Source organism: Colletes gigas, unplaced genomic scaffold (genome assembly GCF_013123115.1).
Source record: "Colletes gigas isolate AHSC1104 unplaced genomic scaffold, ASM1312311v1 Colletes_gigas_Sc00006, whole genome shotgun sequence".
Taxonomy (NCBI): Eukaryota; Metazoa; Arthropoda; class Insecta; order Hymenoptera; family Colletidae; genus Colletes; species Colletes gigas.
In genome coordinates, this window is record NW_025106635.1 from 7,018,427 (window position 1) to 7,036,757 (window position 18,331).

Below are 18,331 nucleotides of genomic sequence, written 5' to 3' on the forward strand. Positions count from 1 at the left end.
ATAAATACACTTTCACCGAACCAAAAAATGCCACAAGTAAATGGACGAACGTTTCGACGTTAGGAACGATAGAAAATGAAATTGTTGGCGGATTTCTGCCCGCGTGTCCGAAACATGAGCAACGCGGGGTGGAGATTCCGAGCAATCAATAACACCGTGACGAGAGAAAAAGAGAGGCCGGCGGACTCGCGGCGGAATCGGGCCCTAATTAAAGGTAACTCGTGATATTAGTTAATTTATCGTCGCGGCGCATGAACGTCACTTCTCGTTCGGTTGATTCATATTTAGAGTCAACACAACGCGGGGTCCTGCGAGATCGGTTTTCTTCGTTGCTCGCGGCCGACTGGAATAATCGGAAGGATTCCTGTCGATTTATTACGCCCGACGCAATAACTCAGCGTAACGCGATTAATGAACCATGCCGTGGACCTTGTTTTGTGGTTTCAGACGGCGTTTCGGCCGATCAGGAATTGTCGCGACGTTCCAAGAGCCCCGATCGCGAGACTATATGCCAGCGATTGTAAAATACAAGCTGATGAATCAATTCACGCTATTTCCACCGAAAGACAGCTTTCCAAATTTAAAATCTAGTTCCCGAGTTTAGTCATTTTTCTAAACGCGACAATATGGATCCATAGTGAGTTAAAAATTATCCTGTCCGTACCGTGTCAGCCTAATTGCGTGAATATCGATCGATCGCGACGGAACTTCACTTTCTCGTCGACACGTGAGAGCCTCTCGGGTAATAACTCGCGTGCGTGTAATTTCCGCGGGTCGAAGTCATCGTGGGGGAAGAATAGAATGGAACCGGAACTGTATCTCCGCGATGATTACGCACCATCGATGATCACACATCGACGGCGATAATGATCGAGCCAGCTCTATTCAACCTGCGAACTTGGACAGCTCTTAGACTCGGAAAGAATTATTACTATTGCAGGGGGAATGCTGCAGCAAAATGCAAAGTACGAAATAAGAATATTAAAAATAAACCTAGCAGGAGACGTCGAGGTTACGCGTGTCTCGATCAATTTGCATACAAGACGTTACTCGCTATTAATCCTACATTTTTCCTTTATTTCTACGATTCATGCATTAAAATAAACGCCAGTTAAATTGAAAAATCTTCCACCGTTACTCTATTTGTTTCCTCTATAAAGCGAATGTGTGTGTTATTTTAAAGGTACATGCAAATGTAGTATTTATGATATGTTAAGCGTCCAGCGGAAATAATCGAGCGTAAGAGGAGATTTAAATAGACAATAATTAAACAACCTGCGTCCTCGTTGGAAAACGTGTTCGAGGAATTATCATTTTCACGAGGTCGAATAAAACTTCCAGTATCGAACCATAACGCGTCAGGAGGACGCGAGGTTTGCAAGAACGGAGGAGAACCGAGTTAAGGGGAGGAAACGGTCAGGGGGTAGATCTTACTTTCCGTCGCGACACTTTACACCGCCGGTCGGGGTGGGGGGAGGGAACGAACCGCGGAGGATTTAAAATTTGTATAGATTAAAATAAACTTTTTATCCGCCTACGAGTTTCCGATCCCCGAGGTGGGGCCGGAGGAACGGCTAGGGGGAGAAGGAGCAACGTCACCAGACAAGAACACTGGGGGAAATTCGGGGATGATCGCGAGAACGAAATCAGAATGCAACGATTACGCAGGGCGAGGATACGATTCGATCTTGTGGTTCTCGAGTTCATCCAAGACGTGTCTCGAATTTATCTTATCTATTGAATCGTTTGACACAGGAAACTATCGTCTTCGATGGATTTAAAAACCAGAAGGAATCGCAGGTTCTCGAACTGTTTACCCGACAGATGTAACTGCAGCGGATGTAACGGAAGAAAACTGCGTGCAAAACAGTCTGCGTCCGCGAGTGTTGAACTGGGTTACCCGTTATGTACCACTTTTGAAGCAGTATTGTATAAGAAATGTACTACCTTGCGCGATACCTCGACTGTATTGAACCGCTTCTACTCGTTAACTTTCACGAAGATCCTCGAAATAAAAGTCACCGTGCAACCATAAATTGTACGAGAAAAAAGCTTGGGCAAGAAGCTCCGCTGCTAACTGCAACTTTAAAATAATAATAGTACAAATTTCCACGAGTGTAAGCGACTACCTTAATATTTTACACGATAAAAATTTCTAATTCTATAAATTTAAGATATCGTTTGTGGAACAGAAACCCTGGTTAACGTCGTGAAAGGAATCGAACGTCAACGGTTGCAACACCGATTAATAATCAGCTCGAAACGCGCGATTATCCGCTCGTAAGGGAAACCCTTATTTCGCTTTTTATACCGTGGCGTGTCTTAATGGTATTACGGGGGAAAAGTCGTTGGGTCGAAATTGGTCGGCCCTTTGTATTTTGATTATCGCCGGATTATTTTAATCGCATTAGCGCTCGAGGATCGGGATACACCGTCGGCCTGTTACGGGAAGGAGCTCTCGCAAAATCAATCTCGCGTCTAATGGGAAGATGGCGCTTTTCATCCCCCTCCCCCCGGAGACCACTCCCGTTTTGCGTACCGGCCACCCTTCGTCTCGAGTATCGTTTCCACCCTTCGCCCGATTCTTTCCGATACACCGATACTTCCTGAACGTTTAAACAGAATACGCTAAGCGCCGCCAATTACAGAACTGCTCTCCTCCAGCCAACACGACATCCACGTCTCTTCTTACTTTTTTTCAATCATTAAACATTCGCGTTCCCCAACAAACTCGTTCTTTTTAATTGAAACGAAGGTTCTTGCATCTTTGCAATTGTTTTGATATTAAAGTTACAAAAACACTTCTACGAGACCAGAAACGTGTTATAAAATATCTCTATATGGAGATCGAAGAATGTTTAAATTCTGGAGTGAAATTTCAGAAACACATTATTTAGTGAAAATATAATAATGAATAATTTTAAGTTCTTCGATTTTTATGTAGAAGTATTAATAATAGAGCGTAAGGTGGACTTGCACCATTTTTAACTAAAATTTGAAAAATTTTGACTTGCTATGACTTCCGACCCGGCAATTATAAAAACGCATGGAACTTTTCAGTTGACAGTTGTTTAGCCACCGATCGACCAACGCGCTGGCGCAGATCGAGTTGCAGCAACGAGAAAACCGCGTGGACGCATGACCAATCGCGGCCCATTCGTCAGAATTTTTATTATCGCCGGTGAACAAGATGAAAGCGATTGGTAGTGGTTGGCAGCCGCGGATAACACCGCTAGAAACTTCGCGTGCGCTAATTCCAGCGATTTATACGAGTCGTCCCCGGGGCCGGTGTCTAATTACAGGTACACGGTACATTAATTGTGCCTATTAGCGCATATCGAAAGGGAGAACCGGGGAATGCGCGACAATCCATTTTGCTTTCAGTCCCTTTTTTTAAACGCTCGATCTGCCCGCAGTGCAATTCGAACGTCGAGAATCCCTTGTCTGCACGAAACACGACAATTCCACTGTAGCAGTAATTCAGCTACAATCAAGTAAAATCACTATGCTTGGCTTCGATGCTCCTTTACGAAAGAGCAAGTTTCTTTTACTTTTCAACCGACGTGAAGTTAGCTTTCTTCGATGCTCCTCGAGTCATCCAGGAATTTTCTTTCCAATGTCGCTTTCTAGTAGCGCTAGCAGCCATCGATGCCTCAGTTGTACCCTGTCAATTTTCCGTTCTGACTAGATAATAATCGATGGAAGAAACCTTTGATTCGATAAACTACCCCTATGGATCGGCCACCTTCGTTCCTCCTTGCACTCGCGCGATTCCTCGCCGCAATTCGACCAACGCCTATCACCGGGCAAAAAATAACCGTGAATTATTAGGGTAACGGCGGTCGGTTCGCGGCGTTTATCTATCCTCGCGTATAGTAATTTCATAGGCGTCCAGAACCAATCGGGAACCGCGATTCGTAGCAGCAACAGCTGTCGCCGCGGTGGCGTTGCAGCGGTTTTGTGTATCGTTGCGTGTTCGCTGAATCTTCGTGCATAACGTAAGCGACGACGCCGCCGCGCACGGATTTGTTATCGTGACGACGGAGATAGAATCGAAAAATGAACTCGCGTTTGCAACCCGTAATTTTCGTCCCGGCCAGGCAATGAATCAAAACGACGTCGTACGGGGTCCTTTTTGACGCGCGCATTTTTTCCCGATCCCGGCTGAAACCCGCGATCCACGCCGATAAATCCGTTAGGTATAATTAACGCGAGTACCGGGGGGGCACCAAGGTCCGGCCACGCGTTCATACATTTTTATAAGAACGCGACCGAGCACGTCGTTTCTGTTTATCGTCCGCGACTGGGAAAAGAGTTATGGCAGAACCATTCGCGAAACAACGCTTCTCGCGTACTCGTTTGCGTTGGGTGAGACTCTGCCCCCTCCCCCTGCCTCGAACCAGTCGTTTCTCTTCGATTCGAATCAGTTTCAATATGTTAATCGAAGTTATCTGCATGCTCCCGGGGGTCATAGTATCGGACGCGATTGAATTTATCTGGAACGACGCGCGCAAAAAGTTGTTACGATTTATAATAAGTTTCAGCGATGGCGCAACGCGTGGTGCACCTAGTTGTCTCTTTGAAATGTTGCGAGGTCAGGATAGGCGTTGGAAAACATGGAAGTTCTAATAAAATTCTAAATTAGCTAGGTTTTCTATCGAGTGGAGGGGGTCAATAGTAAGGCAGGGCAATTGCAATACATAATTTAACCCTTTAGTGGATTTTTGGGTCCCCTACACAAGTTTCAACTAATATTGGTTCTATTATTTCGTTGTTTTTTTAAAGGGAAGCTTATTTAAGTAAAACAATTTAGGTGAAACTACAATTCAAGTGCATATATCCAAGTCCAAGTTAAGTAGAGGAACTCCCCCTAATACTTTTTTAGTTATCATATTCGAAAATCAAAGCGTTACTATTGTCTTACCTACCACTCTACTAAGAGTTGCAAAATCTGTAAAAATTCACCATCGAGCGAAACAAAGGGTCCGAAAAAACGTGTGGTCGCGGTGTCTGCGTTCGATCGTGGGCTGCGCGCGTATCGTGCACGCACGGCGGGAAAAACGAATTGAAAAAGGCGCAAAGGCGCCGGGGACACGAGAAGGTGGCTCGAAGGTACTCTTGCAAGGCCTCGCGGTGCGCCGAGGATGAACGCACGGGTCGAAGGTGGTCGCTCCACCCCGATGATTGCAGGTTGCATCGGCACGCCTTCGGACTCGGCCTCGGTCGTCCAGTGTGGCCAGTGTGGCCAGTGTGTAGTGTTGTGGCGCGCGCGCGCACACGCGTCCTCACACACGACGACGCCGTCGTCGTCGCCGTCGGTTCTCTCTTTCTTCGGTGCATCCAATTTTCTTGCACGAAGGGCCTCTCCTCCGGTTCGCGGCCACCATAATCGTGTTGCATGTGGCCAACATGGCCGCCGAGGCAGCTGCAGCGCCGCGGTTGCCGTGTCTTCGCGAGTCCGCCGCTGTTGCCGATGATGCTTTTTTCGCGTTTCCTCTGCCCTTTCATTAATTTTTCGTCGCGGTTTTCCTCCTTTTCGACCCACCGTCCCCCCTCCACCTCCTTGTCTCGCCCACCTCCGCCTCGACCCGCACCATCCTCACTTTCCGTTGGTCGCTTTGGCGCCGGTTTTTCCTTTTTTTGCGATTCCTCTTGCCGCGACTTGCTTTCTTCTACGGCGCGCGTGCGCACGCGGACAGAACGAAACGAAACCACGGGAAGTTATGCTAATGCGGCGAGCTTGAATTCTACGAAGAAACCGCCTCGCGAAAAATGCCGAGGGGACACGCGAGGGGTCTGGGGGAGACGCCAGAGACGCGGAGGAAGTCGGTAATAACAAGGTGCGCCATGTCGTTACGCGGTTCTTGCATACAATTTATAGAGGATTATGGCTCCGGAGACATCACGCGTGTGGTATGCTGAACTTGCTCTAACGAACGGAGGGAGGTCCCTAATGAAACCGCCGCGTGGAAGCGGTTGGTTCGAAAGTAGAGACGTTGATCCTCCCCCCTCGATACCGGTTTTCAAGCGATTCTCGCTCATTTCGAACCACTCGAGGCGTGCTGGCGTTTACCGGGAACAGGATTCGCCTGCTCTCGGTGAAAGTAGGATCACCTTTCGACTGGTTTCCGCCGATTTCTGTTACCTAAACCTACCGATAACTGACCAACATACGACTACCGGTATTCTCAGTTCAACCAACGAAAAAGAATACATTCTTTAACTGTCAGCAATATAGCCAAACGCTCAAAAGAAACCCAAATGTAGAACACTCGAGTACCATGATTCCTGGGAAAGTAAAACAACGGACAAGGATACTCGATAAATATCGCGAACAGTAGTTGTCGAACATTTACACAGGCTCGGGGGCATTAATCGTCCGGACGTTTGGGTGTCGGGCGCGATTTGTCGGATAGAAATTTAATGGAACGCGTTCTCGGTGTACAAACCCGACGAGAACGAACCGTTTCTGAAACGCGTGAGATGAAAAGATCTCAGGGAAAGCGAGGTAAACCACCATTACCTGCTTCGAAGGCCGGTTTACACCCGAAGAAAGTAATTCTCTTAGCATATGCTCGGACTGGAACTCCAGTTCAGCTCCTTTCACGAACCAAAAATTAATTCATGCGTACCCAATTAAACGTCCAGCTGATTTCCTTCCACTTAAAGCGACACACCTCGGTGCATGACTATAGCACCACCCAAATTTGTTACTCTTTCTTGATCTCTTTGATCTCTTTTTGAGGGACATTTCGCGTCAGTTATCCTACCGTGGACCAACCTAACGATACAATTGGTTTGCAGGGAAATATTTTGCGGTAGCCGTGAGGTGGGTCGCGGTTCTTGCCTCGGCCGTTAATTGATTATAGCTGGTGAAACGCGTAGAGCAGAGCCCTTTGCAGCCAGCAGGCCGTTTAATTTAGCCCCGTGTCCCTTTCCGTTTCCATTCCGCGTATAAATCAGTAATGAGCCGCAGTTTACGATTCTTCGTTGCCCCCGCGACCGAAGCCTCTTCCGGCGATTTATCCGCCACAAATTACCCAATCACCGGTAGCACGTCATCGCGCGATGAATAATTCTTCGATCGTTACTTGGACCGCGTTGAATTTCTCCGCTCGGGCTATCTGGAACGTCATCAACCGTACGTCGAAGCGTACTAGCAACCAGGTTGCACACGGGTCCACGGTTCTGTACAGTTCCTACGCAATATAGTGATGTTAAGTGGAACGTCAATTATCCGGACACCCGGAGAGTAATGTACCTACGAGTAATACAGCGACTAATCTTTGCAAATGTCTTTATTGTATATCTACTTCTGTTTTTCCTTTTTATCAACGTTACGCGGCCACGTGATTTATGAGTACGGTGAAATTGTCCGAACAAGTGGAAGATTTGACACGATAAAACGGCTGATATTAAACCTTATCTATTAACACGGAGAAATTTGAACGATGGTGTAGAGTTGGTAGTCGAAAGTGGTCGACGAGTTCGAAGAATCGATGTCTGTTCCAGTATTTCTTGTTCTACTAGGATTTTACCTCTTTAGCGCGTTCCATTGTATCATAATTAACCCATTGACATTTCGATCCTTTCGTCCTATTTTTACTCGAAAATGTCCGTCACGTTGCGTAGCCTAACGCGGGTTGATTCATTGCCTACAAAACGATATACAATACATGCCGTAATTTCTTAACAACAAGGCAATCGTAATTGAGAAATAATAATGATATTGAGGCCGTCTGAAAGATAAATGGACCTAACTGTTCCGATCGTCTCTCATGCAGCTGTTGATGGCAATGGGTTAATATTGTATCCTGTTTGTTGCTGCTCGTGGGATTATAAACAGTCGGAGACTTTTGGTTGGCTCTGGACGCGATCGTGCCGTTTTTCCGTCCAAGATTACGCAACGGTACACTCCGAGACAAAATCAAAACCAACGTGCGAAAGAAATCTTAAATGTGGAATAAAAAGAGACCCTGTCTTAATTGCTATTACCACGACTTGAGGATAGCAATTTTGTAGCGTCGTCCAATGGGAGGTGGCGGTGTAATGGTTCTGGTATTGGGTATCACGGTGCAACGAGAATAAAATTTATTACTGACCGAATAAATAGCAGAAAATATCTCAAAGTGATTGATGAACAAATACCTGTGCCTCAAAAATTACCCGGAGAAAATTATACAGCTTCGAGACGAGATGATGCGTACTGCAAACACGATGCAAATTCCTATCCTAATTTCAGATCGAAAATGTCGGCGAATTGAATGGGAGTGTCGATGGGTAACGAGTTTTAATTTTAGAGCGTCGACACTTTAAGAGATACAGATCATATAGAAAGATAAAAAACGATATTAAAACAGTCGCGTGATGAGTGAAAGTTTTGACGCGTGTGATCCAGAGATCATCGAGAACAGATTGACGTTTGAAACTGGCGATCGCGAAAATGCCAGGTGGAGGGATCGAGAATGTCGAAAGTGGCCCCGGAGACGATCGAGGGGTTATCGATTACCCTTGGACGGGACTCTACCTGTACCCGAAACACGGAACCGGGCTGTCCTCTCGTTTGTTTCGAACTCTCGTCACTCATTTTTCATACGTTTACGCCGACAACGGGGCCCCGGTGTCGAGAAGGTGGAGAGAAAACGAGCCGACCAGAAGGGAGAAGGAAGCGGCTCTCTTGTTCGCGTCAGTCGATAGAGAGACCGGCTCTCTTTCCGTCCTTTGTTCTACCCCGCAAGTTTTCTTCCCGCGGGCTAAGACGCGGGGGAAACAAAAGACAAATTACAAAGACGGCCATCATGTGACCCTTCCCACCTGTCTATAGGGAACTGGCCCGCCGAACCAACGCAGACGGCGGAGAACGAACGAGAGAACCTGGACCCCGAGAACGAGGATCGCTCGTGGCGTGGACCACCATCTATCTAACTCCTCTATTAACACGTTGACCGACACACAAAAACCATACGACTACTTTACGGGACCAAAACTTCATGATTGTAAACTAAAATTTGTCTTTGGTACTTATTTTCGGAAACCTCGTCCTATTCAAATTCATTTAACATTTCAATTTCAGAATGAATTGTCTTAGTCCATGTATGAGCGACGTGGCTGTCAAAGTGTTAAGAATCACATCAGATCGTTGCTAATCTCGCATTAAACCGAAAAGTGAAACTCGTTGGTGAAGTATTATTAATAAATACGTCTTCGAAATAAAAAGAATCGAGTAAATAAGTTCTTCTCGGGAGACGTTAATAGTTTAGAATTTTGCTGCCCCGGCGAAGAGAAGCAAAATCTCTTCGGCGCGAGAGGGTTTGATCCTGTTGAATGTACTGATGGACTTTTCATTCACTGTGAAAGTGTTACGCGAAGGGCCGTTGGATTAAGAGGACGTGGAACGTGGAAATCGACGATAATCCTGCGGTACACTGTCCCTCCTGCTCCTTCGATAGGGGCGCGATTATGCCCCGACGACAGGGCTATTATCATAACGCGTAATAACGCAGATTTGCCAGCGGCAGTCTAATTTCAATTTGATCCTAGCGAATCCTCCAATGGGAGCAAATTGATAGTTACAAATTCATGGGAGAAAAATTGTATTACAACAGGCGATGAAGGGGTAAAACCAAAGGATGAGCTTTTCTTACGAATTCTCGAAAGTGAAAGGCAAAAAGAATTGGATGAATCGTAATTTTGTTCTCGTTCCCGAAGGGAAACATATACTGTTATTTCGAAGAGGACATGCCAAGCGACGGCCGACGGCATCGCCACGAGGACAAGACTTTTATCCACTCGATGACTGACGAACCCGTTGCGTTCGACTAACAAGACCACTGTTATTCTAATAATGTTATCCAGCCAGCAACTTTTTCGGCGATTTTTCCCCCGCTGCGACTATTTTGGTCGAACAAGAGCTATTACCCAATTGTTAGTGTATTACATTTACCTAAACTCTTCCCTAGATTTCAAGTTTCTGACCCTTCTCGTTCAGACTCGAGGATTTCGATTGTTTCTGTACCTTAATAAAAACTAAATGAATCATTAATCTTTGAAAAATTAATGAGAATTCTAGCAGGGACTCCGGGGGCCGGTTAAATTATTAAATTTTGCTCGATCAGAGTCCGTCGAAAGTGCATCTGATTAACTATTTTAAGAACTCGTCGAAACTCCGAAAACGCCTAGAAAGGATCTTCCGGGAGAACCAGTTGGACATTGATCAATTAGATAATGGATAATTATTAATATGCCAGGGATAAATAATTGTAGAAAGGACGTTTGATTTATGGACCGGAGAAAAATATGAAAGTCTGTTTAACCGATACGAGAAAAGAACTCTCAGCGCCAGTTAGGTCCGATTAACTATCCGCCTATCAGACGCTCGTTCGCGTCCGTAGGATTCGCTATAGATATTTCGAGTTTTGCAGATTCTAAATCGACTGTTCCATACACTCGTTGCTTAATGGAAACGACAAAGTATAGTTTAAAAATACACTTTATTTGAGGGTTCCCCGTGGCCCTTGGTCTAATCCGGGTCGCAACGGAAGAGTGGCGACTTTTCTTGCAAGGTGTTTTCATCGGGCTAACTAGAGAGGCCGGTGTTACAAGAACACGTGACAATATTCGAAAATACGAATTCTATTTCGGTGTCGCGTGTACCTTAACGCAGACCCTTCACTCCACGACTCTTCGTTCTAGCTCCAGCCTGACAGTTCGTCGCTGATTTATTTTCGCCCCGAATCAAAGAACAAAAGATTCACAAAGCAATTCTTGCAACTATTTCGGTCTACCGCGCGAATAGTCGCACAAAAGGTCCAGTTAGGCTTTAAAGAATTACAGATTTACGCCCATTATTTCCTAGAGACTCTTGCATCATCGATAACTGATATGTTCCTTAGCGATCGCAAGAAGCACGATAAAAAAAAACAATTAAATCGCCAAGGCACAGTTATTATTTGTTTACCAATTTAGGACTCCATTCAGTTTGTTCACCCGTACACAAAAGTCGTATAGAGCGATACGTCTTGCGGGCAGACTTAGCATAGAACATCATTTATTTCTAGTGACTGAAAAAACACACGCAGTGCAAAAGGTTAATGGCTTTCACCTCGGCAGTTTATATCAGGAATTTCTTGTCCATCGTTTCATCATTATCCTCCTTTCTCTCCTTTCAGCGTACAACGTTTCTCGTTTTTTTTTTTTTTTTTTTTTTTTATAATTTTTCGCATGTCCCAACACTGGAAGCCTACACATTAGCGATATTGGGTCCCCTGGCCCCGGAACGTCCACAAAAATTGACTCGTCAATTACATTTTTATACGAGATCCTGATCATTATTCGACGGTAATACGACACTCGACTAATTCCAGTGTATTTCCTTCTAAACATTATCGTTCGGAGCAGCCCGTCTTCGACCCTTTCCCATTACGCAAAATCGATCCTCGACAACCAATTCTATCGAACCTACAGAACCAAGTTCATTTTTTATAGCACCGGCGTCAAGAAATCTTTCCTATTCCCCCGACGTTCGCGTGACTTTGTTCGAAACAGTTCTGCGTCGATAGAGTATAAAGATTCGCAACAGCAGGGCTTTCCTCGCCCTACGCGAGAATCAGCCCTTTGGAAAAGGGACGACAGACTACACCGGTTACGAGACACGACCAATAGGCGTGGAATATCGGCTGATTGACAGGTCCGTCCAGCCAATCGCGAGACCGAAATGCTGATGAGGCCCACGTCAATCACGCGATACTTCCATCTCGTCCCACCCTTCCCCACGAAAACCACCCTTATCCTCTGAAAAGCCCGCGCGCGGGATTTGCCGAGTTTCGAGCACGCCACCCTCTCTCTTCAGCCCCCATCTCCCTCGTCCCTCCAGCGGCCATTCGGTTTCAATAATTATGTTTTGAAATATTACTGTATTCTTAACCACTACGTTCGTACCTATTCTCGTTAACCCGTAGCAAAAGTGGAATTCAAATGGCTTAAACGCATCTCTGGACGGGCTAAAAACATATTACACGGATAAAAATGCATTGTTCGCGAGAGGATTCGGAGTATCGACGGATTCCCGCAGCAAATCCCGAGATAGAAATATCGATAAGGGCCGTGTCGCTCACGCGATGCTTCCACCCCGTCCACTTTTACTCTATGAAAACTCCACGTGCAGACTTTGCCCCGCTTCGCCCACCCTCCCGTCTCCACCTCGTCCCTCTATCGTCCCCCCCTTAAAACCTCCCTTCGTGCTCCGTCTTCGACTCGTCCTTCTTTTTCCGACCCTGCTGCCCCCGTCCGCGTCCCTCTCCTTTAACCCCTGACGACTCATCCCAGTCGTCGAACCAACCCCCGGATCCACTCGCACGCCATGGGGTAGTTTAGCATCTCGACCCTCCGAAACGAAGACACCCTCTCTCTACGGCGCTTTTTTCTCCCCGTCTGATACGGCGAGGCGGTTCGAAATAAACAAAAAAAGAAAAAAAAGAAAAAGTGCAGCAACCCCGTGTACAGGATGTCCAGGTGGCGGACGATCGGTCATGGGCGCTCGAATCGACGGATCGTCCGGGATAATTCGAATTGTTCCTTTTCGAAAGGACACTCCGGCCTCGTCGAAAAGATTTCCACCCTGGGGAAGATTGATCGGTTTCGTTAATGGGAGTCTTTTTCGCCCGGGAAGCAAATTGTCCGCCATTCTTCTTTTTACGTCACAGTGTATTTAGATATTTGGAGAAAAGTGTGGCAACCTTTGCCGGTGTTGTTGGCAACGTTAAACGCTCGTTACAAAATAGAAAATGCGCGGCGGACACGACCGTCGCATTCGTCTTTGTCCGTTTTTGCGAACCGCCTCTGTAACCGCGATAAAACGGACACGGCGTTCCTGAAACAAACGATTCGATTATTCACGACGTCGAACAATCGCAATCAAGGGGGCATTACGTCCAAGGCGAACCGGTCCCGGAGACCGGAGCCGGGATTTAATTTTCCCGCGAACCGTTCGAAACGCTCCGCGGCCGGTTATTACGCGCGTTTTGTCATCGCGTGAATGGGAAACAGAGGATCGCCCGAGCAACGCGGATCTCCGCGCGTGGAAAAATCGATCCTGGATAACCCGCGGGGTTAATTGCGCCGTTATTTTATCGACGATATTTCCCTGGTTTGCGTTCTGCATTAACCGGGCGCCGTATTCGAACCGTTCGCGGTTATCGCGGCTGTGCGGCGCGCGCACACAATCATCGACATTGATTGAAATATTGCCCCGTCCGAGAGCCGCGTAAAATTCCTGTAATTACCGCCGGCCAACTATTAATGATTGTTTACATCGCCTGGACGAAGATTACCGGTGCATCGTGACCACGGAGATATCGTCGGGTTGTTACCTCGAACCTTCGCTCTCTATCGTCCCTTCCTCTTTCGACGCTTCCCTCGTTATCTCGCGACAAGTTTCTTACCAGATAATAATTACGAGACGTTTCGTACATCGACACAGAATACCGACCGGCTGGGAACTTGGGCGAAAGTTTCTAAGGAGCCTAGGAGGTTAGCATCTCGCCCGAACAACGCCGAAACAGGCCCCATCGACGCGTCTACCGCGTCCCTGTATTGTCCCGGGGACACCGGGGACCCTTCGAATTCGCCTAAATGATCATTAATTAAGCGACCGTTCGAGTGGCGTAATCGTGCAAAAACACGGAGACCACGATGCCTCGCCTCCCACGAAAACTGTTCCTGTCGTTCGAGCATTCTGGGTTACTTTTTTCCCTTGTTACGCTATCCAACCCCTTGTTCAAACCCCTTTGTTATCTTTCAATGCATCGAGAAATCTTACTTGGAAACATATTAACGCCAAGCTGAGTATTGGTTAACAAAAGCAAATTAAAAATATCAATAACTCAAGGAAATTCTAAGGAGACTCGAAACGAATTGCCAAGATAGGGTTTATGCTTCCTGCGATATCGCGGAACAAACACACGATTCGTTGTAAATTTAAATCCGCTTTAATTAGTTGACTATTTAATTGTTAGACATAACTGTTACGTCTATTAGTAGACCGTGTCTTTTCCATTCCGAACGGCAGGAGTTTCATCAAGATCTCGTATCAGTGTTCAGCTTCAGCCTACCAGCAAACACTCATTGTGCCTTCTTGAGGCAAACATTCGAAATTCCAGATTCGAGATTCGATAAGGGGTTTCACGCTTCGCGAGGAATTCAGCGAAACAGGAAGAAACGCGGAGATGTAACGAACGTGTTACTGAAATTGCATACATTAAAACATGCGGCCTGTTAAAAGTTCGCGGGATAATTTGGCTTTGCCGCAATACCGACTGTCTCGCCGAAACCATCAGATTATTTTCTAAGTTGACGGAGATATTAAAACGTCCACGTTTTCAGATTGCATCGAAAGTAAACCAGAATATACAGGGTGTTCGGCCACCCCTGGGAAAAATTTTAAAAAATATCAATTTCTTAACTGAGGCTTCGTTAAAAAGTTATTAAAAAATTTCAAATCCTTCTAAAAAAATTATTGTTGATCGTGGGGGCCAATTACAATCATTTCTGGTGAATACACATACCCTCGAAATCCTACCCATTTTCGAGAAAAGTGAAGCTTCAATCATCGAATAGGGTATCCTTGATTTTCGTCCTATTCTGGCCCATTTGCAACAAAGTAAAGTAGAATAATAGCGTTTCCATCGTTTCTATAACGAGAAACGTATCCACGGTAGGCGTGTCAACTGATTTTCCGAGGCGAGCGTATATCATTCGGGAGAAACGAAGAATAACTTGTTCGTTTTCCAGAGAATGGTCTGCCGAGGAGGCTGCGGACGGCCTACACGAACACGCAGCTCCTGGAATTGGAGAAGGAGTTCCACTTCAACAAGTACCTCTGCCGGCCGCGAAGAATAGAGATCGCCGCGTCCCTGGACCTCACGGAAAGGCAGGTGAGAACAACGAGATCGCGCGCGAGAGCACGCCCGTTCTCGCAACTACCACGAGCGGAAACCCGTCTTGATTGCAGGTGAAAGTGTGGTTCCAAAACCGGCGTATGAAGCACAAGAGGCAGACGCTGAGCAAGGAGGACGGCGACGAGAAGGACGGCTCCACGTCCGACGGCATGGAGAAGTCCAAGGCCGAGAAGCTGCTGGCGATCGACGGGGACGAGAAGAAGAGCTGCCACAACTGTGATATATCCGGCGTGAGCGACGTGGGCAGCACCCTGTCCGGCGACGTGACGGAGCTCGGCTCCACCGGTTGCCGCGGCACCAACAACAACAACAACACGCCCAGCGCCACGAACAACAACAACAACAGCAACCCGGGCTTCAACGCGAACAGCAACGGGGCCAGCAGCGTCGGTAGCACGAACAGCGTGTCCAGCTCCTTCGAGAAGATGATAGCGGACGACGACTCGAGGTCTCAGGACGGCAGCGAGGTCACGTCGCCGAGCGTGGCCAGCAAGAAGCTGTCCAGCGATGTTCGGGTGAAGGTGGAGAGCGGCCACAAGAGCCCGAACCCCGGGAAACAGCAGATCTCCGTCAGCAAGAAGTCCCCGTCGGCCAGCACGAAGGAGCTCTGCTCGGTGAACAGCAACGGCGTCCTCCTGGCGATGCCCGACTCCACGGTCAGCACACCTGTCCTGCCTGGCCAGAACTCGACGAGAAGCTTGACACCGTCCTCGACACCAGGCACCCCGGTGTCCGTACAGCTCCAGCAAGGCAGCCCCCTAGGAATCCAGGCCACCCACGCGGCCTACATGCAACGACCCAGGAGCTCCCCGTCGTCGACCAGCTCGGTGGCCGCGCCTATGATGCACGGATCCACGAACGCCGGCACCATGTCGCCCCACGCCGCCAGGAACATCGCCAGCAACCAGCAATCCCATTTCCAGCAGCAGGGCGTCTACCAGACGACGTCCGCCGTCGACTACAGGAACGGAGTGCCCAGCCGACAAGCCGTACCCGCGGCCACCCAGCAAACGCAGTCGCAGAGCACTTACTGTTCCCGGGACAGCTATCAGCAGCCCAGGATCTCCTATCCGGGCGAGGTGCACCCGCTGTACGCGAGGCAGAACCAAGTGCTGGGCTCCAGGGTCGGGCACCACGTTCGCGGGACGGCCAGCAGCGCCTCCAGGACGATGTACAACGCCAACATGCAGTTCCACCAGCAGCAGAACCAGTACCCCAACGCTGGCGGCGAGTACAACGGGTACCCTCAAGCTGGACCACCTTATCATTCCTCCTATCACAGGGGCATGCAAGCCAACAACACCTACGGACCCAGCCAAGGCTACTCCGCTCAACACGATCAGACCACGGAAGGCTACATGGCTCCTGGGAACTACGGATACCCTACCAGCGGGAACTACCACGGAACCAGCGAGAATCTAGCCTCCCACGGCCACGCCGCTGTCTCTGTTCAGACTGGTCAACACTACTACAACGATATCCAGCAGCAACATCAACACCAGCAGCAGCACACAGCGGAGGGCTACGTCGCCCATCAACCGCCCATGCATCCAAGCTCCGGCGATTACAGAGCGGGGAACAAGTGTCATCCGAACGCCTACTACGAGCAGACCAATCAGTTGCACGTCCACCAGGGCGGCGAGGCGTCCAACATTCCCAACAGCTACGTATCCTCACCGGATCCGTTCCCCGCACCCGGGATGACCACGACCGCCACCGCCATCGCGGCTGCAACCGCGGCTGTGATCACTCCGCCAGGTAGCGCGGGCCAAGCCGAGGGCAACGGTGACTCGTACGGAAATTACGGCAACTTTTACGGGGATCCCGTCCACGGTGCCGCCCCACCCCCGTCCGCCGACAACAGCAACAGCTCATCGGACTTCAACTTCCTCACGAATCTGGCGAACGACTTCGCGCCGGAGTACTATCAGCTCAGCTGAGTTCACGAGACGGAGAATCCCTGTCAGCTGGACTGGAGCGACGAGCAGGGTCTGCTCAACGCGCTTTACTGATCCGACCACCCAAGCATTGTGATTTGTGTACATAGTACAGTGAACGATCGAGATTCGCGCTAACGAACCCGGGAAGTCGACGCGAGTGCAACGACTTTACGTTTCGAAACGAGAGAGTTCGATTCCGTGATTCTGGTTACGTTCGAGGATCGCCCTGTTCAGGATGCAGACAGACCTGCATCTTCGACAAAGCAATCTGAACGCAACGAGGAACGCTTGACAAGCGTCTCTTTATGATTATTTTCGGTTTCACGTGTGTTGCGGTACTTGGAAAATTGAATGAATACGTTTACTGCCAGAGCAACTCCTCGAATTGTCCACGAAAAAGAAACATTGCTTTTAGACAACTGGAAACTAGCATACCTATAATTTGTTATTGAAAGTCCTATATAGATTTATTTTCTTTAACATTAAGTGACACGACAGTCAATGTGTTAAAAAGAGTTTTAGAAGTATCCTAACGTGGAGTATCGAACGCTATGTTTCATCCCTTAGAATATAAAAAAAGAAGTGCTATTTGCTCGGTGTTTCGAGTATCGCAACAAATGTGAAACAGAAAAGAATCGAACAGGGATGCCTGTCTATCGTTTCTTGCGAATCGAGTTACTTCGATCGAAACTCTATAAACGTGCGACTCATCGGTTTGGTGCGAAGAGGCTTTCTCGAGTCTTCGAAAAAAAATACGTCCAAGCAACAGCGTCGGTGCAATAATTCCAGTGAACGAGTGACGATAGCCTAGCCGACGCCTCCGTCCGTAAACAATGAATCGTTCGACGTCGCGACGCGCGAGACCGTACAGAAAGTGAGCTCCGATCCGATTGAAACGGAACAGCGCGATCAGAGTGCGTGTAAATAGTTTAGATTTCGAATCCTCGTGATCCAAGGACACGGAGGTGCAAAGTGCAATGTATCCGACGCGAGCGCGATTTCGATGTTCCGGGGTGCGTGTACAGTCGATCGAGGCGCCGTTTCGCGTGACGGCGCCATGTCGTCGCGAGTACGGAGCCGCCGCAAAATGGACACCACGAGTCGGTGGAGAGCATTTGCGTATCGCAAAGCCTGTTACGTCGACGAGGGGTGGCTGTAGATTCGCGAGCAATAATCGATAGCGAGACAACGCGTGTACATAGAACCGATTCGCTTAAACGAGAATTTCCACGAGAACACGGATCGTCGTCGTTCGAGAACACCGAGGCTGAGACGGGCGAGCATAAGGTGCAATGCGTTAGTTTTTAATCACAGGAACAGAAAATAATCGTGTAACTGCCTACTCTGATAAGCCCCCCGGCATTCCCTTGACCCTGACTCGCGTCAGGGACGAGGCGAAGTGCGCTCGTAAAGGTACCATTCGCGAACGTTTCGCGG

General features: G+C 48.1%; 1 protein-coding gene across 1 annotated transcript in view; it reads left to right on the plus strand.

Annotated features, from left to right (window-relative positions):
• LOC122395539 (homeotic protein proboscipedia) overlaps positions 1-16,903 on the plus strand; it is a 36,288-nt gene extending 19,385 nt beyond the window's left edge. Inside the window, exons 2-3 of the mRNA XM_043393188.1 lie at positions 14,788-14,930; positions 15,008-16,903. Of these exons, the coding sequence (XP_043249123.1) occupies positions 14,788-14,930; positions 15,008-16,894 (2,030 nt within the window). The 3' untranslated portion in view covers positions 16,895-16,903. The remainder of the gene's footprint in view (positions 1-14,787; positions 14,931-15,007) is intronic.
• The last annotated feature ends 1,428 nt before the right edge of the window (positions 16,904-18,331 follow it).